Source organism: Lissotriton vulgaris, chromosome 3_1 (genome assembly GCF_964263255.1).
Source record: "Lissotriton vulgaris chromosome 3_1, aLisVul1.2, whole genome shotgun sequence".
NCBI classification, from domain to species: Eukaryota; Metazoa; Chordata; class Amphibia; order Caudata; family Salamandridae; genus Lissotriton; species Lissotriton vulgaris.
The window spans coordinates 245,581,921-245,608,297 of record NC_141689.1 but is presented as its reverse complement, the minus strand read 5'-3'; the positions used below and the strand labels follow the sequence as shown (position 1 = coordinate 245,608,297).

The 26,377-nt window shown below is 44.4% G+C and overlaps 1 protein-coding gene across 4 annotated transcripts in view; it reads right to left on the bottom strand.

Moving 5' to 3' along the window:
- Window positions 1–26,377, bottom strand: part of CTIF (cap binding complex dependent translation initiation factor) — an 856,085-nt gene that overhangs the window by 609,375 nt on the left and 220,333 nt on the right. For all 4 annotated transcript variants that reach the window (XM_086960364.1, XM_086960366.1, XM_086960367.1 and 1 more), the window contains one exon: window positions 14,262–14,337. In XM_086960364.1, coding sequence (XP_086816490.1) covers window positions 14,262–14,337 — 76 coding nt within the window. The remainder of the gene's footprint in view (window positions 1–14,261; window positions 14,338–26,377) is intronic.

The following is a 26,377-nucleotide window of genomic DNA, read 5'->3' as shown; positions in this document are numbered from 1 at the left end:
CGCACCCGCGGCCGCTTCACCTACCTCAGCCGCCGCTCCTCCCCGCGCTCCTGAGTTCACCGCTCCTCCCCGCCTGTCCGCCGCTCCTCCTCACCACTCCTCCCCACCTGTCCGCAGCTCCTCCCCACCTGTCCACCGCTCCTCCCCGCCTGTCCACCGCTCCTCCCCGCCTGTCCACCGCTCCTCCCCGCCTGTCCACCGCTCCTCTTCGCACTCCTGTAGGCCGCTCCTCCCCGCGCTCCTGATGTCAACACGCACGTCGCGGCCGGCGCTACTTCCAAGGGACTACTTTTTTTCCGGAAATGTTTTAAACTACGTATATTTTTTGTTTATATAGCCTATGTCCATCTGCAGACCCTTGGATTGGCGCTGTGGTTCCAGAGTTTACCCGCCTCAAAGGTTCAAAGTTCTCTCTTTAATTTAGTAGTATAGATGGTGCTTGGCGCACCCCGCGCGCGCAGATGTCTGTGCAAGTGCTCGTCTTCAGGGTGGGGCTGGTGACGATTGTCATGCGCAGAAGCGCAATTAAAAGTGCGCGTCAGGCTTGTGAGGTTGGCATCCCACCCAGGCCCCAGCCACCAGCCACAGTTTCTACAGAAAGAGACCGTCACGGTCACAGTGCAGAACCCCAGGCCATAATTTAATTATTGCTCCGCTGCCAGGGTAGCCGGCCTTGCCCTCTCTTCGGCTGCCCGCTTGGCGCTGGTGCCTGCCTGCCTCTGAAGCTGCAGCAGGCCACCCAGGCCTTCGGTGAGTCTGTCAGGTATACTAAGTGGTAGATAATCAGGTGAAGCCAAAGGGTGTGTTACATACACACAGAGTACAGACACAGAGATCCCAAGTGGAGATGCACACAGATATAACAACGCAGCTCTGAACACACCCGCGCGTATCTACATAAGGCAATGCACACAGAGAGACTGAACTAATACTAAAAATGCACCGACAGATGTCCAGAGCAGTGATTGCACACGGCACACAGCCATGCTTAAAAGAAGGCTAGGCATGGAGATGCATGTGAGCAGTCTTATTAAGTACATGCAGTGCAGTGCCTTCACCCTGATGGACAAAACATTCCATGTCCATTTGAAGTGAAACTCAAAGTTTAAAGGTGCAAGAGTCAAGACCCATGCCAGCCGGGATATGACCACGCGCAATCTGGCACCCGAATCTCCTTCGCCCCCTGCCCAGAGCGCACGCAGCATCCCCCACCTTGCCGAGGAGTAGCAGGCCCCAGGCCCACGGAGGCTCCCGAGGGGCTTTGGCCCCTTCTTGTGTTATTAATTCTACCTGCAACGACCATTACTGTTCTTCCCAATATGCCTATGCTTCCAGCTAGTGACACTCGAACAGCACTCACTGTACTAAACCTTTTGGGCAATGACGCTCTCACTGATGAACTTGCATCCACACAGGATGAATTGAGGGCAGCTGACATTCCCCAAATTGGAGCCAACACCAGTCCTTTCAAACCTACGTCTAAATTCAACCCTACCATGCCCAGAGACTCTATTGATGTGTTTCAGGACTTGGTAATAGAGGATCTTAAGCGACTGCATCATCAGATAAAGCATAAAAAGCGATATAGAAGCAAACAGGAAATGGACTATCATGCTTTGGTAAAAAAACTAAGCAATGATCACAATATTATAGTGACCATGGCCGACAAGGGGGGCAATGTGGTCATCTGGCCCCAAGAGGAATATATCAAGGAGGCAAAACGACAGCTTGGTGATGATACTTGCTATTCGATCACCAATATGAAACACTTTGAAACTTCAAGGGAATCACTCAAGAAACTACTTTTCAAACATAAAAGGGAAGGTATGATTTCCTCACAAGAATTTGAATTCCTCCACGTCGAATTTCCTGTATTGCCCAAACTTTATTTACTCCCCAAGATACATAAACTATCAAGACCAGTGCCAGGCCGACCAATCATTTCGGCCATTGCAGGAGTGGCTGAACATGTCACTGAATACATTGATTACTTCCTGCAAAACCTGGTCCAAGAATTACCCACATATGTTAGAGACACTGGTGATTTCCTGGCCAAAATCCAAAACATCCAGTGGACTGAACAAATGCTCATGATCACTTTGGACATAGAGTCGCTCTATACAAGTATAGAACATTTGTGTGGTATCAAAGCCCTAGAGTATTTTCTTGGTAAAAGACCTATAAATTGTTACCAACACAACAAAGTATTGATCGAGCTAACATCCTGGTGTCTCAACAATAACTTCTTTCTTTTTGGGAGTGATCTATATCTGCAAAGACGTGGGGTCGCAATGGGGGCATGTTTCTCTCCCAGCTACGCGTGCTTGCACGTGGGCTGGTGGGAGGAACATGTCCTCAGACGGCAACATGCTCAAATTTATTCTGATCATGTTTTACTTTGGCTCCGTTACATTGACGACGTTTTTTTGTTATGGCAGGGTGACAAACACAGTGCACAACTGTTCATTGATTCTATCAATGTGAATAATGAAAATCTGAAATTCACTAGCTCTATCAGTGAATGTGAGGCAGAATTCCTGGATGTTAAAATCCAGATCCACAATGGCCGGTTTACTACTAAATTACATCGTAAAAGTACTGCTGGCAACAGTATTTTGCACGCCAGCAGTGCACATCCGCGCCATGTGGTAGATAACATTCCCCTAGGTGAACTACTGAGAATTAAGAGAATCTGCAGTACAGACTCTGATTTGGTATCTTGCACCAATGAAGCTTTGGCGAGGTTTCGTGCGAGGGGGTACCGTGAATCAGTCCTTACAACAGCCATGGCTAAAGCCAAGACTAGATCCCGTGCTTCCTTACTTGAAACCAACAGAAGTGCTAACACATCTTGCACTTCAGATGAGGATACCACGAACCCTAGGTTCCTCACACCATACAGCAGACAGGCAAGGCAAATAAAATCTATTCTATCTAAAAGATGGCCAGTCCTTGCTACAGATCCTGTACTCAAACCCCAACTAGCAGAAGTTCCCATTGTCACCTTTAGGAAGGGTCCCTCTCTCAGATCCCACGTCTGCCATGAATTTCCTGAATTAAGAAAAAAGCAGGAATGGCTGAAAACCAGATCTGGCTTTATACGCTGCACCTCCTGCAGGGCTTGTAAATTTGGCAAAAGTACTCGGCAATACAACACGCCATTCAGTCCGAACCCTATTCAAATCAAGGGCCAATACAACTAAGACTGAATTTGCCATATATGTTTTAACCTGCACATGTGGACTCAGGTATGTCGGTAGCACACGACAACCAGTACACGTTAGGATCCTCCAGCATCTACGTGCCATTGTCAACAACGACCCAGCCTACCCTGTAGCCAGGCACTTCAAGGCAATGCATAATAACAATTTGGAGTGCCTCTCATATTTTGTCATCTCCGCAATAGATAAACCTAGAAGAGGCGGGGATAGGGTCAAGATGCTGAGAAGAATGGAATCTCATTTCATTCTTGAACTAGACAGTAGATCCCCGAATGGTCTTAACAATACGGAAGACCTACATGTGTTTCTGTAACTTAAGCCCTGTTTTGTCCACTACGCTTTGGATTACTTTGGGTGGTGGGGTTTAGTTGGCTCATTCCCCCGCCCCCTCTCCACGTGTCCAAACAATTTGTCTCCCTGTTGGGTTGTTGCACGTATTATTTATTTACAATTTCACGGTGATTGATCATTCAGGTATTTGCATTTTTCTTTTTGGGTACACTCATTCGAGGACATAGACATAAAAGTTTTTTTCTGTAATCCATATAGAAATATGTTCTTTCAACAGTTCGTTTTTTGACTACGATATTCCCATGATTAGATGCCAAATAGCCCATGCCTTACAACCATGCTGCTACAGTCATATGTTTACTTATGATGCTGTTTTGCACTTTGATAGTTACAGATGTAACATTATATTGTTTACATTTAAGCATATTTTGCACATAACCATTAATATCATTGCTGGTTTTTAATTGCATCTGTTATAACAACAACTAATAATTTTAATGCACGTTGCACTTTAAAATGCTAATTTGCACTATCAACATCAAATATAGGCGAGGGCTATCTGTATATATGAATATTTGTTATATACAATCTTTTGGTATTTGCATTTTATGCTGTATATAGAAAAAAGTTTTCTAAATCTTTTTTACTTTTATATCATGGGTTATTATCTTTGTCAATTTAACATATGGATTTTAACCTGTTAATGAATTTTTCGAACTGTTGCCATTTTGATATTGTTTGGAAAACAGACTAGGCTATCCTTCACTAGTAGTTTGTCCTCTCTGTTTATTATCACGAGGTGTATGATGAAAAAAAGAAAAAAAGAGAAAAAAAAATGCACTTTTTTCACTGCTCAGTGGTTACTATTTAAAACGCATGCATTACCAACTCTGACTGTCTGTGAGCAAGGGCGGATGCCCGAAACGCGTCAGATTGCTTGGTTCAGCTTTTGAATAAAAAACTGTGCTTATACTTACTGGATCCGCGTGATTTCCTGGGTCGCTGTGGTCGGAGCTCGGGAGGTTGCATTTGTTCGATATATATATATATATATATATATATATATATATATATATATATATATATATATATATATATATATATATATATATATATATATATATATATATATATATATATATATATATCCACTTAACCACCACTTCCCTCGGAAAGAAAGAGCGGAAGCCAGAGGGGAATCCTTTGGAAGCTCTTTATTGCACAGATGCTCAAGTTGATGGCGGCAAATGCATTTCGGCTTGTCTTTTGCCTTCTTCAGTGCCCTGCACCAACAGAAAGTCTTGCAATAGATCCATCAATCCTGCTTCGCTAAATACTGCGGGCGACACTGGACTCCTCCCCTAGTAGAGTTAACTTACCCGTTGGAGATCACGTGAGAATGAGTGAACTCCTACTCCCAGCATGCAACATGATCATGCTGCTGGGCCGGTGGTGTGGGGGGCAAACAACTGATAGGATCTGCTCCAATGTCCTTTGCAGATTGAAATGGTTCCACTCCTTTTGATGCACCCAAGTCACAAAGTGCCTCCTCGGGTCCCCTCGGGCTGCTGGGCCAAACAGACGGGAAAAACCATGTGAGGGGACAGCCGAGTAGCCACACAACGTCCTGACGGGGGTAAAATACCACCCACTGCACTACTCTCCCTGTCACTTTGGCGGACACCAGATTTCTCGATCCCTCGAGCAAAATGTTCACTGCGGGCAGTGCGTTGCAAGTCTTGTCTGGGTCACTTTGTCAGCAGGGCCATCCGTACCGTGCTCTTGGCTTGGCGCGGAAAATATGAAAAAAACACTTCCCTCGGAAAGAAAGAGTGGAGGCCAGAGGGGAATATATATATGTGACCAAGAGCCCGTGAGCTCGAAACGCGTCGTTTGTTTATGCCCAAATAAACAACCTTCTAAAGTACCTGATGGTGTTGCTTGTCATCCTTGTTCGGAACGAGAGGATTCTGTGGATATATATATATATATATATATATATTGCCACAGCTTCTTCTTCCTACGTTTAGTAGACCAAAGACACGGCACAGCAACAGATAGTTTTCTGCGTTTTTTATTTACACACCAGTGCAAAAAAGAAAGTGCATCAAACGGACGGTCTACGCGTTTCGGCTCCTGCCTTCCACTGGACTATATATCAGAAAACACTGTGGTCAGCTGAAGCAAAGTAAGAATACTCGCACTGCCAAATAATGTTGCTGTGAAAAGTTTAATCCAAAGGTTGATGCATTTCGACCGGAACAGTCTTTTTCAAAAGCCATAAATGTGATTGGTGTTCATATTCCCTTTAAACACATCATATAAACAACAAACGTTACAAAACTTTGGACACACTACTTATCACACAGATTACATTTGTGACAAGTAGTGTGTCCGATGTTTTGTAGTTTGTGTTTTTTTTTAGTTCAAAACGTTAATGTTGCAATTGACATATTCACCCAACTAGAAGTTTACTTTAACCTTTGTTTTTCAGTGAATTTCTTGGTTTTTTTTAAACATAAAATCAGATACTTTAAGAAAAGGTGCCAGTTGTCTCATCTGGAAATTGCTCATGAAAGATTTACAAATTGAAAGCATACAAGTCCTCAGACATTTACCATGGACTAGGGAACACATCTTTATGTTTACTTGAATCTGCAAAAAGGGAGGCAGAGGCTGATGGGGACAGGCACAAGATCAGAAAAGCTCACCTGTGTGATAACACCAGTTGCCTTTTTGCCAGACTTTCCTGTCACAGCATGGACTTCAGATCACACCACTCCCTCCAAAAATGAGGGAGGCAAATACTAGTCTGAGATGGTAGCTCACAACACGCCAACCACCCTCAAACCAACCTCAGGCATCCTTACAGTCCCACAAAAGCACACAAGACCAATATCCTAATAATGGTGCCATGTGAAGGACATCAGTGCTGCAGCACCTTCCTCTCAGCATGCTAAAGAAAACAAATACCTGGCCGTCAAAGGCCGGGTTGGAAGAGGAACAGGTCACCTGATCACTGTTCACTGGGTTTAGTGTGAGCCACTTTCAACGAGTACCGCTACTGGTTGGGTTCATGAAAAAGACAACAAAAAAGGAATAAACCCTCAACACACCTTTAGACACTACACCAATGCAACCTCAACATGCTCTTGGATTCCCTTGCATGACCCACCCTCTCGCTGAACACATCAGACACTGTCACAATACTCTTAAACACTCACAAAGCCCCCACAAGATACACACTCCACGAGGCACACTCATAATGCCACCCAGGTTCTCTCAGGAGTGCCTATAAACAATCAAACTCTAATACCACCAAGCACGCACACAGAGCATACCACACACCCTCACAACTCTACCAGGAACTTTCAGTACCGGCCCACCTCAAGCACTCTTTCCCACATCACACCCACACACCGCTGAATATCCTCAGACACTCATACAATTCTCAGAGTGCAATTTACGCTCACTCACACGCTCTAATTAGCTCCAGTTACCATCACAGGTCATCACCCACAAAACAGACAGGAACACTCACAGCCAACCGATGCTCACACTCCTCCAAGCTCCTTTATATTAGCATCCATGCACTCTCAGAATACACTCAATCTCTCTCAAGCACCAGAAACAAATCATTAGATATACTTGCACAACCAAGACACAGACAACTCTACCTCCACCAAACAACACAGACACTCGGGCGTGAGTTACAGTTACTTGAGAGAACAAATTGCCTAATTTCTACGATTTTGTGAGCGTAAAATCTGAACCTATCAATAAAGTCCCTGTAACCTTTGTTTTTTTCAGGGAATTTCTAAGTTTAAAAAAAATCTATTTCCCAACTATAACATCCCTGTAACCTTTGGTATTTTCAGTGAATGTATAAATGCCCTGTTTTACAAAAATGATTTATCTTTTTTTACGCCTGTTTGAAATTCAGCATTGTGTGCAGGCTTTGCTCAGTTATTATGCATGTGCTAAGGGTTCAGGTGTGACGATCCGACACTTGTCCATGGTTACCAGAGATCCTCATTATTTGGACTGTTAACTGGCAACAATTATGTTTATTAAGTAATTTTTGTGTGCATACAGAGGGCAGCTACACAGGTAGCATTCTTCTATGTTTATACATCACCTGTTGCAGACATCTGTCTATGACCTATGTCACTCATTTCTTAACCTTTCATATTCTGTGAGTGATGCAAGCTTGTACAGTTCTGCGATGCTGGATCTGTTCTGAGATAATTAAAGATGGTATCTATTGCCTTCCATGAGAGAGGGGACCTTGCTTAGCTACTGCTATGCTGTCCCTATTCTTAGAGGAAATAAAACTTGAACTGCTGGTGCCTGATTTGTACTTGCTTCAGCTAAGGCGAACCTAGTGGTACCTGCCGTCTGAATGAGGGATGCTTGCACTGTTTCTGCCCTACGTATAGCTGTTCTATGAAGTGGGATGTTTCCACTGCTGTTGTCCAATCTTGTAAAAACACACAAAAGATCATCTGATTGCCCTCGCAAAAGATGCCCAGGCCAATCAGAAACTTTTATTGGCCCCAAGGAAAAAGTAGGTCCTGGGCCCTGATCCAGAGACCCTGGCCAATCCCAGGTTCCGAGCTTGACCAAATAGCCTATCCCCTGGGTCATTACTTTTCTCCACTGTGCCGCTTTATCCACGATGACCACATTTGAGTGCACCTTGAAATAATTTAGGGTGCACACTGTACTACAACCTCTCTTGTGTATGGTTTATTAAAACAAAATGTTGCTCCATCTATAAAAAAGGTTTATAAAGGAGGAAGCAATGCAACTGACTTGCCTCGAGTCATTAAAAGAATTTTCACAGCAGAAAGCGTGTGGTTCGTTAATTTTCTTGTACAATGCCCTCACAGCAGTGATATAATCTAAGCTGCTCAAGTGAAACAATCCAAAATACACTATATGTAAAGGTATGTACTTCAGCTGTAAATAAAGTGGCAGTCACCCACCAACCTCAGCAGAAGTGCGGGAGGTCAAAGCTGGGCCAAGAGCTGTTCCCTTATGCTTTCCGCATCACTGCTTTTCCAGACAGGATGCCAAATGGAAGGGGATGCAAATAATTATGGAACTCTGCAGTCACCAGTTCACTACCACTGCCCTACTGGTGCTTGCAGCGAGGTAGGAGATGCTTTGGTGTTGGGTGTATAGTTTGTGGTCTCAAGGCCTATGCACTTCTGCTGCCCACACCCAGTCAGTTGGGAGTGGGACTTGGCAGCATGGGCTGTTTGATGGTCTGTTTCATAGTGCAGGCGGCTGTGAGTACAATGACTCGCCCTGGGAAACAGGCTTCACACTTACAAACCTTGACAATAGCAGGTTCTGAGGCCTGGCCTATTGTCCTTCCATCTTCTGAGGCTGGCGAACATGCCCTATGAAACCGGGATGGTTTCATAATATTTGATGTGAGATACCTATATTTCTGGGGGAAATGGCTCGAACCACAGGGGCAATATTCAAGCGGCAAAACAGGTTAATGGAAAAGAGCAGTAGGGTCCGCTGCTCAACCCTCAAAAACAATTTTTTAACGAATCTTTTTATTGAACAAATATCATATGCAGTATACAGTACAATAACCACTAAGAATGACTGGTGAAGACAATAAATCATACATTTTCAATTCTTTAAACTTTGGTATCTTAGATATTCCGGATCATATGTCACTAGTCACCCATATGCCGCTGCACATTTCCCTTCCAACGCTAAACCCCCCGCCCACCCACCTTTCCCCTTACAACCTACATACCCCTATATTTCTCAGAGTGGTGCCACCCTTTCTCCCTTTTCTTGGGGCAACCCCTGCCCTCATACACAACGTTTTCTGCAGCGCAGCACCAATCTAGGTCAACCTTCCATTGATTCACCTTCTGTGATAGGGCAGCCCCCCACACACTGGCAATATTTCATTTGGCCACCATTGCTGCCACCATTAAGTAAGGCCCAGAGGCTTTTCCTGCCTGTTAGTCTGTCGCTGGTTCCCGCCGGCATACACTCTGGGAGATGCGGCCCTTTGTGCACCAACCTTCCAGCCACTCCAAGGTTTCCTCTGCGTTGTTGAAATACCATGTTTTCCCTTCGACAACCACCCTCAACTTCGCTGGGAAAAGCATAGAGTATTTAATGTCCTTGCTGCATAGTTCTCTTTTTAACTCCTTCAAATGTTCTTCGCTGTCACTGAACTCAGTGTGAGAAATCTGGAAGAAAATGGTATCTCCACATTTTCATGGTGTAAATCTCCCGGAGCTTGGGCTGTCTGCAAGATCGCATCTCTATCACAATAGTTTAGGAGCCTTGCTATGATTGTTCTAGGTGGGGCACCAGGTTTTGGCTTGGGGATGGGCGCCCTGTGCGCTCGTTATACCGTGAAATGTGTAGAGAGCCATGGGGGATTCAGTTGATTGAGGATTAAATCTTCCAGGAACAGTTCAACGCTTGGCTCCTCTGTTCCTTCTGGGACTCCCACCACCCTAATATTATTCCTTCATGCCCTCCCTTCCTGGTCTTCCAGTCTAGCCGCCATCACCTCTTGTTGTTTCGTCAGAGTGCGAACTTGCTTCTCGAGGTTTTTCGTGCTGGTCTGTAGATGCACCACCTCAGTCTCTGTGGCAGCCACTTTGTCGGCCATTATATGAAAATCGGCACGTAGGAGGTTCACGTCTACTGTTACTATGTCCAATTTGGGTTCTATCGTGCTTTTGAGATGAGCAAGTGCCGCCATTATTGCGCTCAGGGAGGGTTTTGCTGTAGCCTCTGGGTGCTGTTCTGAGACAGGTGCCGTAGATCTCGGGGTGGCGCATTTGTCCATTTTGTTTGACTGTGCCCCGGATTGTCCCTTTGGTTTCATCAGGGGGGCAATGTTGTTGTTAACGCCTTCGTTGGTATGTTTCTTGTTTGGAGCACACTGGGTAACGCACACCACTTTCCCAGCCTATTCATTCCACACGTGGACGTTAAAGATCAATATTCTGGCTCCTCCGGCGGATGGGCCAATCCTGGAATCGAGTGGTGGGCCTCCTCAAGAGAGGTACGTAGCAACGTTGTCACTTCTGTTATGGGACTCCCGGCCACTGCGCATCTTAGGCCCTTTCACTCTTGTCCACAATCACAGTTCATGCGGGCATCCCCACCTAGTATCTTGTGCTGGGCACTGGAATCCTGCCCTCTTGAGTAAATATATATTGGGGCTTGCTTCAGCTTCCAAGCAGATGGAGAGGCTCTGTTGAAATATGGGGGTGGCACCCCACTTCAGTGCTCACACAGTGGCTCCAGGGCCTCCGGTGTCCGCCACGGAGTCCAAACACACCTCACAGGGCCCACCACTGTCGCTGCTGCCACCCAGCGCACAAATAACGAGCAGCACCACGCAGCCCCAGCCGAGAGCGCTCCGGGAGGCCCCACACTTCTGACAGCTCTTCGCATGGCTATCAGTTCACGCCCTACCACTGCAGGCCACCCCAACAGGATCCAAGGATGTAGGGAAGGGACGCACCGGCACACCTCAATCGGCGTCCCCGTGCACTGCGCTATCTCGGGATTAGCGGGTCTTTCCTCCGGCTGAATTGCTAGCTTTCTCTCAACCTCAGTCCCGGACTTTGGGGCTCGGGGCCGCAGCCAACCAAGCCCGAATCTCGACAAGTTCTTCACACTGGGCCAGAGCGCCATCCCTCTCCCCCCACTTCAAGGATCGCGCACTGCTTCCACGCACTCGACCTCCGCTCCTTGCCTCGATAGTGCGTCATTAGACGTCAATTCGACCGCACTCGCCCAAATGAATGTAGCGGCAAGGCAGCGTCGTTTCAGGGGTCCCGCACCGTTCTGAGCAGGCCGGGGGGTGTGGGGAGGGGATCCTCATCACAGCACCAGCATCAGGGCATTGGCAGGATCGGATGGTTGTTCGGAATATTAGGGTTTCGCGGAGTCGGTAATTGGAGCTCCGCTACAGTGCCGCCATCTTATTCGGCTCTCGAGCCACGCCCCCCTCAGCCCTCATTTTTAATCATGGGGTAGGGAAAACGTAGTAAAAAAAGTGTTAAACAGGAGCACATAAATGTCGACATGAGTCATATAACGTCGCCCAAATTAGGAGACTGGACAGCCAGTGGATAATAGCACTCAAGAATGTTTCCCATTGCAAGATATGGAACCTGCTGATTAAGCCTAACACATTAGATAAGTGAGCATTCAATCTCCTACAGGAGTACATGAATTTATGGTAGTTTTATTGGCAGTTTTAGGAGTTTTGGACTTTCTTTACAACAACATTCCTTTAAAGCCTCTCACTCACGATTTACTGCGTTAGCTACCTGTGCTGTACCTGTGCTGTATGTGCGAAAGAATCTACCATCTGCTACAGCCACCTACCCGTAACGTATTATTTGTGTTAAGTAAGGTTGCGCTGCAGATGTCCATGTTGTACTTTATTGCGTTGTGAAGCGTGGTATACAACTTGCCACTCCACATAAGAAAGAAGTGATCCACAGTGCCAATGCTTGTTTTAATGCATGATGTGAGTAAAAGAATGAACTTTTTGAAACTATATCAGCAGAGTTTAGTTTTAGTTTTGCGCTTGAATCAATCAGTTTTTGAAATGGAGTAGGTGACTTTGTAAGATGTTATACTATAGCCGATAAGTGGCTCCAGGTCTTGTATAGCGCCTCCAGTCATTTGTGGCATTTCAACCAGCAATATTTTGCCTTCTAAGGTTTTGATCCCATAATGAAACTGTTAAAACCAAAAGTACAAGCCCCACAATGCAACATGCAGTTGGCTGAAACAAAATTATCATGGTATCCTATGTCATGGTGCCATTGTGTAATGCTGTGAAATGCAAAATAAAATATGGTGCCAACATGTAGTGCTGTGAAATGTAAAATAAAATTAAGTTCCTGACTTTGTGCCATAATTGTTGCCTTGTAGGTAATCACAGGTTAAACAGTTCAGTAGGTGAGAGGGCAGGGATAGCCTTTCTAATGCAAATCCCAGCATCTCCTGCTAATTGGCTAACATTAACACTGCTGGGAATAGACCTATTTACCAGACCAATGCAAGCAGCAAGTCAGACGTCTAAAAATACAGGGAAGAGAAAAGGAGTGAACTTTCACCCCCTCTTCTCCGGAACCATCCTGGGGGGGTTAGTGTGTTGTAGGTGTAAGCTCACAACACTGCTGTGATGCATCCTGCTTCAACAAGTACAACACAGCCCAGCACAGCCCAGCCCAGCCCAGCCCAGCACAGCACGGCGAGGGTCGCCAGTTACTGCAAGCAACACATGTTGGAGATGCCACAGGAATCTACGTTTAAAACATACTCCATGTCTTCATAAACCGTTAATTATCCATTTCATGCAATAAACAAATGTTGAGGAGTGTTAAGATAGCCATAAGGAGGCTTGCACCCATATTGTTATCCTTCTTATTTAATAAATGTGACCACTTTAAGTTAAGCAACCTTTCCTCAAATAAATGGGAAATTGAGTTTTGAAACGATTACAATTAATTACATTTTACAGCAAAGGGGAGCCCACCTTGAAAGCTGCATTTAAAGAGCCTTTTCACTGAATAACCAAATGTCCCCTGATATTTCTTTGGCCCCAACGCTTACACAGAAGTGGGGGGTGCAACTGCTGCTAATAGCAGGTTAATGCAACTTCTCACAACGTGGAAAACAGAGAATCAATAAAACAAAAGGCCTCAGAATGCCAGCAGCAGGGTTTTCAGGGTTCTTATGAGGAATATCCAGAACCACTGGAATCATGTGGCAGGGGAGGACCAAATTCCACTGCACGCAACACTGTAGTAACTTTTGATCCGTTTGAGATAGGGATGCAACTGCTGCTAACTGCTGCAAAGGAGGTTCCCTGAAGCAGCCTTTAGCTTTGCAAATCACTCTACTTACACCCATTACATCCCTGGCGACCAGAAGATAAATAGTTTCTTTGTTGCCTATTTCGCTGATTACCACTCAGAAATAGATTTGTTTTCTTAAAGTATAGGAACTACTTAAAAAAAGAAAAAACGTTGGGATCATCATTTCCAACAGCTCCTGCTCACGTAAACCACTGCTCATAGGGTACGGTGGTGCTTTAGTGACGGAATATCTTGATGACAGTCATCTGAGAGTAAGATGTCCATGATTATTCAAACCTATCTACATGACCCATGTCATGAGGGTGCCCTTCATCAGGCCCTGGATTCTTGCTCGACGGGACAACCTCAGCACAGTCCTACAAGTCTCAGAATGCTTAGATCTGTTGACTAAAAAAATTTAGAAGTGGCCAAACGACACCCTCATGACAGAGATCAGACCGATAGACACGGCTTTAAGGGGGTTTATGTTCTACTTATTAGAAACCTACACAAATTTCACCCATCTGTTGGGATTTTTACGACTGTCTTAGGAGTGAGTTCAACCAAACAAGGATGGAAGGCACCCTTTGACAATGTGGGTTTGTATTTCACGTGTGCAGTGGCAGTACCACATACAGTCACTGGGGGCAGGATGGTCACTTGTTATTGTTAGGTAATTTTATATAGCGCACAGCTGTCTTGATGAAGTGACGTCCCAGCGCTTGCAGCAGTGCCAATGGAAAGCAAGGGCTAGATCGTATGGAATAGGTAGGTCTTGATAGCCTTGAGGAAGGACAGCAGGCAATCTTGTGAAGCACACATGATGAACATGCACTCAGTGGTTGATAGAACTTGAAGACAGACCTACCTGGTGGACAGGAAGTGCCGTCTCCACATTATTGACGTCAAGCCGCTCTCCATCCTCACACTTCCCTTTGCAGAACCTGAAGCAAAAATAAAAATCACATGACCACACTACACGGCACAGGGATGTCATCACTCCAGAATGCAGACATTTTAGAAACTGATGACAAAAGGACGCAGGCAGTGCTAGGACCACCTATTCTGCCTGTTTCACTGAAGACTCCATGATCGACTCGCCTCTCCAGTTCAATCTTAGCTAAAACTTAGTGCCCGCAAACTTTTTCGGCAGGCCGCGAACACTATGGAGCAGATCCAGGATCCCGGGATGAAGGCATGACCTGCAAACCTTTTGGAAATAGCCAGATTTGTAGTGATCCTTCAGAAATAATTCTCTTTTTGTTAGTGACAAGAGCAGAATGTTCAATGATTAGATTGGCAAAAAATCACCACGTCTTAATCGGTCTCTGAATGAGACATCAATTGTCTGAGAGAGGATGGACAGCAAGCAATATACCATTGACACTAAAAAGACTGAACAGCTTGGGGACTGTGTCTCTGAGGCAAACTAGAGAGTACTAAGAGAGTCTACTGTGAAGGACTGGGGGGGGGGGGACCTAGATCCACTGAAAGGTAAAATCCAGCAAAGATGTCAGAATCAATAACAAATATGCAAATGATCCCAATCAAAATTCAATGCATGCAAGGTTGTTTCACACATAGTCGTTGTACATATGCTGTATCACATCACATTTTTATTAGCCAGAGAATCAACAAGCCAAGCTCTTTCGTGTAAGAATTTATAAAGCATAAATGTAATGACTTTTTCAGTGGTGTGCCTGGTGAAGTCTACACAGGGATTTTAATGTAATCTTCTATTTCACTGTCTGCAGTGGCACACGACCAAACTAATACACAAAGCACCTGTCCGCTTGCTCGGGGAGCGGATTTCTAAATGCACGGAAGACAAGAGAGTACACAGCAAGGCATGCCTAGAAAGATGAGGCTTACATAGCCAATCTTCTACGATGCCAGTCTGCCCAATTATGCATCGACAGAATAATCCAAACAGTATTTAAAAAGAAAAAAACAGAATCGACAAGCAGAAGAAACCCTGTTAACCCAGATGTTCTGAAAAGCTGTCAACTTCACGCAGCCTTACTGGGGATGGCCACGAGTCGTGGGTCCTAAGTTCTGACCCTTTTCTTCCTGTTTTGCTTTAGAGAAATGTAATTTGAGTCAATGATATTCCAACAGTCAAACGATGCAGAGAATTACTTTCCTTACCACCAGATCATCCATTATCTGAAATATAAGACCCCCCCATATCAGAATAAATACATGAATGAACGTACATGACGAGGACAGTCAGAGGCAGATGCAAAAATGAAAGAAAAAATGAGAGGGAGCCCTTCAGTGGTCAAGATAAACAAGGGACATTGGTCAAGAGGTGAAAGAAGGAAACATGAACTGCACTCCGTTTCAAATCAAGGCTGGCACACCTAATATAGTACCTTCCTTCAAGTACAACTACTTGACCTCTGCGCACTATATCTGTGGTGCTTATGCCTGAAGTTTCAAAGAATAAACACAAATCATGCACATGTATAACATTTGTCAATGCACACAAATTAAGATGGAACAAGCGATTGCATATGATGCAACATAAACTGCATTTAATCTGATCAAAACACAGGCAAATTGTTTAATGCAATGCAGGTCGTCATTTGGAAGTCTTTGCCCAATGCATTTCGGGCCCCTTGGCCCTTCTTCAGGGGCTTGAATCTAGAAATAACAAATGATATCGGCTATGACATAATTTCAAAGGGCAAGGAATTCAAATCACAAATTCTGCAGCAAAGTAGCCATAAATGAAAAAGTAAACTAAAAATTGAATAGTAAAATCAGAAAAAGGAAAAGATGTGAATGGGCACCCAAGAAACTCAAAACTACGAAAAAAACGACAATGTAGGCTTATACCCAACCTCAATGTGAGTGACCTCCTAATGAAAAAAAAACATTTTTAAAAAGTGCAACCAGCCTGCTCCTTGGTGTCGGATACACTGAAGACTAAATACCTCTAACAAATGCGGATCCTGCTGTATAATCCTATTTAAAAAGAAAACCAAACAGATATGAAACCACCATCCCTCTACCTAGTTTAACCGTAACCCAAATACACTGTCAATCATGCATGTATCTTCTGAAGTATAGAGCAAATAGTGATTTCAAGATTCCAGTGCTCAAGGTGGCCTCTAGGGGGCAACACAGTGGCGTGTACCTGTCAGGGGAAGAAATAAGGAAGTTGTGAAGGTCATTGGTGATTTTTGAATGAAGAGGTCGGCTGTGAGGTCAAGTGTATTTGAGAGTCCGTCCTCTTTCTGGACAGGCAGCAGCCCTCCCGACATGTAGACCTTGGGCCTGAAGTATCATCCCCAGCTTGCAAAACAGGAGGCGAGGAAGAGTCGTTTTCATTTTGTGATGCGATTGATGCAGGCTTCAGAGGTCACAAAACCTCCAGCTTCATGAGTGTGTGTGAGGCAACAGGAATATTACAGCTCACCACAAGTGCGTGTAAACACAGGATGGGAGGGTTGTGCTGCAGAGCAGGTCTCCATCGCTGTTCGCATTACTTACCTGTGCCATTCTAAACACCAGCCCACCTGGCTGCTTTTTAAAGGGACAGGGGCTGCTTTGAATAATGTGAACATGTTAGGAATTACATGGGAGGAAAATTGCAGTGCCCCCCTGGAGTCACCTCCGAGCAATCAAATGGTAGAAGCGGCCTCTCTTTGTGAACTGGGTACCACTCTTAGATGGGTCCCAGTAACTGTTCAATATCGGTGATAAAAGTGTTCAATTCTTCTAGAGTTTAAGAGCAAGTTTATGGTATGCAACCATCAACAGTAACAGCTCAGCAACTGACACACTTTACATTGGAATGTTGCTGCTCACTCTATGATGTAATGTATTCAATGTTCCTTAAAGAAGAAAGTAAATCACAACAGTTGGCTACTAAAATTGCAGTTTGTAAACACGGATACATAGCACTACGACTCACTAAAGAAGAATGCCCTATCACACCTCTCCTATTCAGGAGTCAGAATGGGCCACAAATGCCATTTTGTGAGTCAGAAAGACTTCTCTGACTTGCATAAAGGCTCTTGCACACTCGACGATTGATTTTGTAGGCACTAACTCGGATTCTGCAAATTGCAGACTTTGAAACTGCGAAACCACTTAGTACATGAGACCCTTTTGAGGAGAAGTGCACACAGACAGGACCACATGTGGGCAATCACACGTGCTAATAGTAGATACAGTGCGGCTTGGATAAGAGGGTGTTAAAGGACTTCTAGACACTTGCAGTTTTGCCAAAAAAGCTTGTCGTCGTGACCTTCCCGCTTTTTTTCCTGTTTCCAGCCTGATGAATGTGCTTCTGCGGGAAGCACGGTCTAGTGTTATCCCGCAGATTATGAAAGCAGCCTGTAGGGGGAGCCAGTGGAGTTCTTTGAGATGGCGTCACATTACTGCGCCCCTGGCTCAGTATTACCCCCGCATGGAGGATGCTCTTCAGAGGAGTCAGAAGTGAATTTGGGATGCCAATGAGCAGAGTGGTGCTTCTGGTGAGTTGAGAGGGTACAAGGGCCTAGACAGCAGTTTTGAAGTTTCCTTAAAAGACAAAAATATTTGTTTTTAAAGAGCAGGTGCCAGGGTGCATACTTCTTATTCGATATATGTGCCGTGATGCAGAGGCGGGGGTTTAAGAGAAATGCTACTGGTTGAAAGCCGTCCTCAAGTTCTGGAGTGAGGTCATCTATGGGTAATGGTCCACACTTTTCTCATCTCAAAACGATGACCACAAACTAAGTTTTCCAAGATACGCTTCAGGGGCATCCTGGACATTCAGGTCTGAACTGCAGCGAGGCCATCTCTCAGTCTGGTGATGGGGGTTTTACTCAACATTCAGTTGGAGCTGCATGCTGGCTGCGTCTTGGCTGCGTCTTGGTGGATATTGATGCTCTCATCAGACGGGGGAGCTGTGGGGTGCCTTATGGTATCGGACCTACAGGTGCTCATATGGATGATCTGTTGCACAATGAGAACCCAGGAAAACTGATGCAAGTTTTAGCGTGCTGCTGGACATCGTCTGCATTCATTGTTGATGTTGTAATTATGTGTTCTAAGCGTGGCGAGTGTGCGTCTCCTTCCTCCTGATGGGAAGTTTTAAATATGTGTTCTTATGTGTGCCATGGCATGAATGACTGGCTTTTGAAGAATATGTTTTGCTTGGAGCATTAGGTGCTAGCTGTGGTCTGAAGAAAGGGAAATTGAAGTCAGGTCAGGGTGGATGCTTCAGCCAGGGAAATTAGGGTATCCTGGAGGCCTCTGAAGGAGAAGTTTCTGAATGGCAAGACATGTTGATTAGAAGTTTTAACTTGAAGTCTACGAGGAGTTCGAATTTGAGGGGGGGGGGGGTTAAAGTGGATAGCTGTGTGTTTTGCATTCGACGGCTAGTGGAGTTAAAGAAGTGTATGGTACTGGTTGTCCAGATGAAGACGAGGATAGCGCCTGTGGTGTTGGTTGGGAAAATGGCACTATCGTCATATAGTAGATCAAACAGGGCTTTCCTAATTGTCTTGCTTGATTCTTTTGGATTTGTTGATGACATACTGTTTAAAACTTCTATAAAAACAACCCTCGTCATAGAGTCAACTTCTGCTGTGCACAGCTTTCAGCTTACCGATGCAGGCATTGACCAGAGGCCACAAGCCCAACTCCCCATGGGTGTACACCCTTCTCTGCCCAGGGATTTGGCTGTGCATAGGAGGAGACAGTGGCCTCTGGCCAGGCACTGCACCCATCCCTTCATGAATAGTCAAGCCCTGTGCATGGCCAGCCCCCAATATAAAATATATACACACACACAGAGACTTACTGCAATTTTCACACTGACTGTCTTTCAAACTGCAGGGGTACTTTCTTTTATTTATATTCCTTGATTTGGCCATTTTGCTTGGTTTGGCAGTGAGTTGGGGAGATTTCGGAGAGTGCTTAGTTTCTGGAGCCACTGGGCTATCACTTACTGGTTGCGAGGTACAATTAACTATGGCACACTTTTGCATTTTGTTCCATATATCATATGTGTGGGAGAGGAAAAATATGTATTTTCTTCCACAGGTATTCAAAGGCCACCTGGCCACCATTTCCCACTTCCAGTTTTAACTCTTTGTGTTTTTGTATATCGTACTGTATACTGTGAATCACAAATTATACAATTAATCTGCCTTCCATAGTTCATAGGCTCTGTGTTTGCTTAGTTATTGCGCATGCGACTAAGGTTCTGATTTTCCAAGAGAGACAATGTATCGCCGCACTTGCGATTTATGACCTTTGCCTTTAATTTCGCTCCCTGCTGCACATCTACCTACCAGGGGCGGCGGGTGACATTTGAAAGTGGTGAGGCGTAAACTTTGTGTCGGAGTGTACCGTGGCGAGCGAGCCCAAACATCCTAACATTTCCCCGAGGAAATTTTGAAAAAAGAGTGGGTAAATGGTGCATTTTCAAGCTCAAACTCCAAAGGTTTTGCGTGGCTGTGACCAAAATACAAGTGGTGAAAGTGGTGTTATCCCCCCTCACCTCCAGCCCCTAGTGGCAGTTGTGGGATTCCTTTTGTCACCTGAGTCTTGTATCATCCCTAGGCCTTAAGCAGAGGGTGAGCCTCACAAGGTGGTGTAAGTCCAGATGTACTGCCTGGAGGTGGTAGGTGCTCTGCCTGAAATCTGGTTGTACGCACAAGGAATGAAATGAGTACTGCAGACAGCATGCTGGTCAAAGAGTAATAGACAGTTGCATTTATGTTGGGAATGTACATATGTTCATGTGAGCTGTCACGAGCGCTCAGGTGTGTCTGGTAGCTCGTGACAAGCTCGTGCATTTGGGACACTGTGTTGTCCTTTGAATGTGTAGAATATGGGGAGTTAAGGCTGGGGACTGTTATCATTATTACTGACTTGGAACTGAAGACGAGAGGGACTGAATAAACTCCGTCTATCTTCTACTATCTTCCTGCGTGATTATTGACTTCCCTACAATTTACCTTTGAATAAAATTCCCTGAAGATTGCAGGGTAGGCAGACTGGGCGTATGTGTATCTTTAAAACCCACCTATTGCCAATGGCATCCCTCTCAATTGAACTGGTACCCGATAATGCAGTTCTGCAGAAATTTCTTCTAGTGAGTTTGATAAGCTCTGTGTGCAGGGAAGAGTTATTTGCATGAGGATATTTAAACAAATAACTAGGGTTGCCTAAAATTTCAGATCATGCTATAGAGGTAGATTTGTGAAAAGCATTCTAATAGTTTAACGATGTTGGACAAAAGCTTCAAATAGGAATGGAACTCAAGAAAATGAATCACTTTCTGATGTCTTGTCCATCACCCAAGAAACATAAATGGGAAATTAACATTCCTCAAGTACCGTCCATCGATATCAATCAATCTTGGATACCATGATAAAGAAGAAAATAGAAACATAGAACTAAGAGTATAAAAAAAAACTGTGAGATTAATAATAAATTAAGATGGCAAGAACAGTAGAGCTGAGGACAACTCGCAGGAAAATAATATCAGAGAAACTGATGCACATGTATGAGAAAGGAAGGCCATTATTAATATAGATTGTAAATGCAGATTGATGTTCGCTCTGATTTGTTACTATTAGTAACTTCTTTTTATCTTTTTTTAATTGCAAGTCTCGCTACAATTGCATTTCCTTCAAATCCAGTGACCAGCCCGGCCTTTTTCTCTGTTAAAATAGAGGGGGATCAGACACAGCTTTTTCCGTTTGTTAATTCTGTGGTTTTTGGAAACTTAGGATGAAAATTTTGACCCAAACATGCTAGCTGAAGATCCCCATGGTGACCCAAAAAGTCTGCTGAGTGACATTACAACCATCGCAAAACCCAAAAATCATAAAACAATGGTATGTCTGCCTTTTAGCATGCCAACCTGTCAGCCTTAAAAAATAGAAACAGAGATCATTGAGTTCCAACACACCTCTAACCCATCAGCCTCCAGAAAACATTTCAAGAACCACATGATCATTCAACAAGTCAACCTATCAGCTTTCAGAAAACAAACACTTGGTCGCCAAAGTAGGCACAGGTCAGCCTTCGAAAAGCAGCCTAAGGGACAGATTTAGAGTTCGGTGGATGGCTTACTCCGTCACAAACATTATACCACTGTATGCTGCATCACTTGTAGTAAAGCAGATAAGATATCTGTCAAGTTTGTAACAAGAATAACCCCTGGCAAACTCAATCAGCTATCCAACCAGCTTGTTATGAAAACAACTCAAAATTCACCTGCTCAGCCAAAGCCCAACATCTATAAAGACCAGGACCTCCTCTCAAAATGTGCACTTCTAGTTACCCCCGCATACCTGTATGCAAATTAACCTAAATGAACAATTATGCTTGTAAACTGCTATTTAACGAGTCTGGATGTAGGTTAAATGTCAACTGTGCTTATTAGATAAAAAACTTTGAGTAGCTGTAATCCACAGCAACACACAGCTGCAAGAGATTTTCAATGTAACATTTTGAAAACCGAACAAATCCGGGGTAATAAAAAGGGGGTATGATAATATTAAAGGTATTTAAACGGACTCTTTAACTTCTGAAAGGATTAATCCATATAAAATATGCCTCATGAAATAGAGCTATTTGCAGTTTCATCTGTTACCCCACACATTGCAATTAAGACTAGAGATGTTCAATACGTACCGCACACACTGCATTTTTCCAGAAGTAGTTTTAGCAGGTCAAACCCAGTGAAACTACTAAATAGATTCCTTTTTTGTCGCCCCAGTTATTATGGGTGGTTTGGGGCTTCTCAGTAAATGCTTGTTTTCAGAAGGTGGGGGCAATCACAAATTCCAGAGCATTTTGTCCAATAAACGTTGAGTGAGATATTTCAGATGCGTTCTGTGAAAACCACTTTAGGCAAAGGGAACACTGCATTAACAGATGTTATATTTGAGAGCAAGGTAGGCGATAGATGGCGTGAAGGGCCAGACACATCCTTATCAAAACCTCTAAAGAAGTATTTAAATCTGCAAACTGACACGTGTGTGCAATTATGTACTATCCCCTCTCAATACCACCATCACTTAAAATGCCCAAGTTTATCAGATATACTACTTTGTTCGTCATATTCTCCTCTCTTCATCACTGCGCCTCATGAAAGCCACTTGAGGCGGCTTCTGAGAGGCCACTTTGGGGCCGAAAGTGGCAAGAGATCCTGGGAGAAGCTCGAACACTTTGCCAATTACCACCCCCGGCCTCTTCCTCGTCCCGAGAGCCTTCCTCCTCCTCTTCCTCTCTGTCTTAGTTCCGCAGTTTCTGAAAATGTTTGCCTTCTGTAATTATCATGTGCAATTAAAGGAAAGGAAGGCTGTGAGGGGCTGTGGCATTTCTGGCTGGGTGGTGCTTGGCATCCAGGCTGTTAACTTAAACACTGCAAAAAGACACAGGCCCACCGCTCTGTTAAAGGTAGAAGGGAAGTGACCCCTCCCCCCCAAAAAAGGGACAGGTCAGTATGGAGAATGTGTTTTAACCAGACCGTGTGTGTGCGCGTAAAGGCAAAATGTACGTGTGAAATGTTCCAGTCTCGTGGCTTGCCATCCCCCTGCCCACTATGCCCCGCCTGAAAGCAATAAAGTACCCTTTTTGTGACCTGCCTTATGTTCAAGGGTACCCCCTTACTGCACGGTCTGTTCAGATTGCGTCGCTTTTGTGAATTCCTCTTAAGCTGTAAGGAGATGGGTTTGCGCTTTGCTTGAATATTATAGGCCCCCTTATATATTCCCCAGAGTATTGTATAACATCCCCTCTTATGACCTGCTTGCATTTCACGACGATACCCCTCTTGTTGCTTATGTTTAAATTGTAATGTACCCCCCTTTGGGACATGTTTTGGTGCTTTAATGTTGCTTTTGTACCCCATGTCCGACTTTCACGTTTCCTGAGGCCATGTTGGCTACTGTATGGTGTTTAATGTGCCCCGAGGCCAACTCGCACAGCGCTGTGGAATGGAACCGTCACCATAAACGCACCCCAAACCCAGCCTGCATTCATTTTATTCATATTTCATAATCTCAAATTGTATTCACGCGGCGTAAACAGGCGAGGATTATAGTAGAAAGTATTGTTAGGAAAGGCACGGGGGGAAGGCATGCATATAAAGCTGAAATGCTGAGCCACTAATGAACTAAATGAATGAACTACGTTACATCTTCCAGGAAGACATACTTATAATGCTGAAATGCCGAGCTAACCATTGCCAACTAAAGTATGCTTCTGCTTTCTGGCATTTATACACCTGAAATGATGATGACCCCACCAACCTTAGCTGAAATGTTGACACCACCATCCGTAACTGAAAAAGTTCCATCCCGCCGGTAAGACTAGCTACACTGTTTTAGGTCACAAAGGTGTCCACCATTTCCCTACTACAGCTACTCCATCTTATTTATCGCCTTCATGGACATTGAAGCTCTTTCGATACCCTTGGATAACCACTGTATCATCCAGTGCAGGATTCTTGTGTACTAATATCTCCTTTAAATGTTCTTGTTGTAACAGTGAATAACAAGTTTGACTTTAACATATTGATCTGTTAGTCCTGAAATTTGCATGTAGTTGCTGTTTTGTTTAAGTCACTTAGAACGTAGTTGGAGGCACTGCGTACGACGTTTTATACTCGTAATTTACATAGAGATGACGTAACAAAACAGCAATAACTTAATTAAATGAAGAAAAGTGAAGCCAGTCACGGGGACTCCTCACCAAATTAGAAATGCAGAAAATGAGCTTTAAATGTGTTCTTTCAACTCCTAATAGACGATGCAGCAATTACCACAACAGAACTAGGTTATTTCTAACTGAAAGATCATAATTAAGCGGTAGATCCTCTCCATATATTATTACTCTATGGGTACTCTGCACCTATTCCTTGTAGTACAGGGACTCATAGATACAGCACTGAAAAATGCCATAGCAGAAAAGCCCAACGGAAGGTAGAAATGTTTATTCATATGCAGAGAAGCTCATTAGTCAATACACCCATATATGCCTCCTGTAGTTACTCCTTTGGTAACTTTTTAAAATAACTAGGATACCACCTGCATAAAGCTTTCGTGGTAATTTTTGAAAATGAAATTTCAGACATGTATAGAATATCTGTTGGTTTCCTTTAATGCTTATGTGAATTTGTAATACAGGTATATAGCTAGAATAACGTTCTGCTGACTTATGGCCATAAGATTAAAGTACCGGATACTTTTATTTGATATAATCTATCAAAAGGTCAAACTATTGCAGTAAGTTACAGATAGAGTTACAGGCTATGTTAGGCTTAACGTATAGTCTAGGAACGCATGTTGTTAAATATTACCTATGACATGTCAATGAATTGGTACATTAAGGGCAACATTTGGGCTGTGGATCTTTGCCGATTCATGGCTTGATGTTTTTAGACATAAAAGTCGATATAAAAGTATAAAACTGCTTACTAATCTGCTAATGCGGAGTACAAATTTTACAAGTGTAATTTTATCATGTAAATTGCTTGAATTTAATAAATTTTTCAAGGGTGAAAACATTAAGTGCTTTATTATATATGTGTAAAATGAACAAAACACAAGCGCCAGGAATAAGAAATAGAGCAATGTATTTATATTGTATGTTACAAGATGGTGCACAACTTAGAAAATTGTGTGTATAGTCCATTGAGTTTCCATTTAGATCTCGCAGTGGACTGTTGTGTCGTGTGGGGGTCCGCAGGTAGGGCTGGTGATGACCCTACACTCGGGGACACTATGTACTTAGCACGTGGCACAGGCCTAGGATGAAACACATGGACACTGTGGGCTGTAGTTAGTTGCTGGTCACGTCGCCGCCAACTGGCGTACGTACGCTTGCAGACCCTTTTATTAGCCGGGTCACGTGGGTCCACGCTGTGCGCCTAATGCGCCACTAGCGTAGGACAACTAGAACATAACATTCCTCACCAACCATAAAATAAAACAAAACAAAAGATCAGACAGTTCTGCTGGGCACAGTTCAGGACACCATCGGGTCACATGTGTTTTGGTGCACAGTCTTAGAATGTTCATATCGACAAACTCGAAACAAAATAGTGGAACAGTCTTACGTGAAGTAATCTCGCAACCAGCGGGAGGGCTATGGATTCTTCCACAGCTGGTATCGGCTGGAACCCCTGCTCGGCGTGGCACCAACCCCGGCCGGGGAAGGTCGTCGTTCATCACTGGCCACAGGACTGTTCCCACTTTGGTCCACGACACTGCTCTCTGATGGGTTCTGAGGAAGGTCTTCCCCTCCAGCGATGTCAGTGAGCTCTTCTTCTTGAGGTCTCCCTGATGGCACCATCGGGGAAGAAGTCTCCGAGTTGACTGTCGTGGGGCTCACCAGAGGCTCGGAGTGAGGGATCACCTCCGGCTCGGGATGAAAGATCTTGAAGTGAGATACGTTGCGAGTGACTATTTCTCTACCTCGTGCGGCTATCACTCGAGTTCCCTTTACGTTTATCACCATCCAAGGTCGTGCCTCATAGGTGAGTCTGAATTTCCCGCTAGTGACCCGATTCTTGAGTAGCACTAGATCTCCTCTGACAATCTATGGGACCTTGGCCTTTTGGCGTAGACTAGTCTGGGCGTAGGCTTTCCGCCGTCGGGCCTCAATCTGTCGTTCATCGGACGGTGTTGACTTCCAGTGAGGGTGATGAGGTATTGAGTCCACCACTACTCTACCCATGAGGACGTGTCCAGGGGCAACCCCCGTGGTCGTGTGAGGTGTTTGCCGATAGCTCCTTAAGAATGTAAAGATGGCCAGCTCGATTGATTGTCCTTTATCATGAGCAATCCGGATCACCTTGGAGAGTCCTCATGAATCGTTCGGCTTCTCCATTGGCTTGGGGCCAGTGGGGCGTTATCCGGCGATGCTGTATGCCCATTGTACTCAGATAGTTGGTGAACTCCTGCCCTTGAAAGGGCGTGCCATTGTCAGTTCGTAATTCTTTGATCAGGCCGTGGGCTGCTA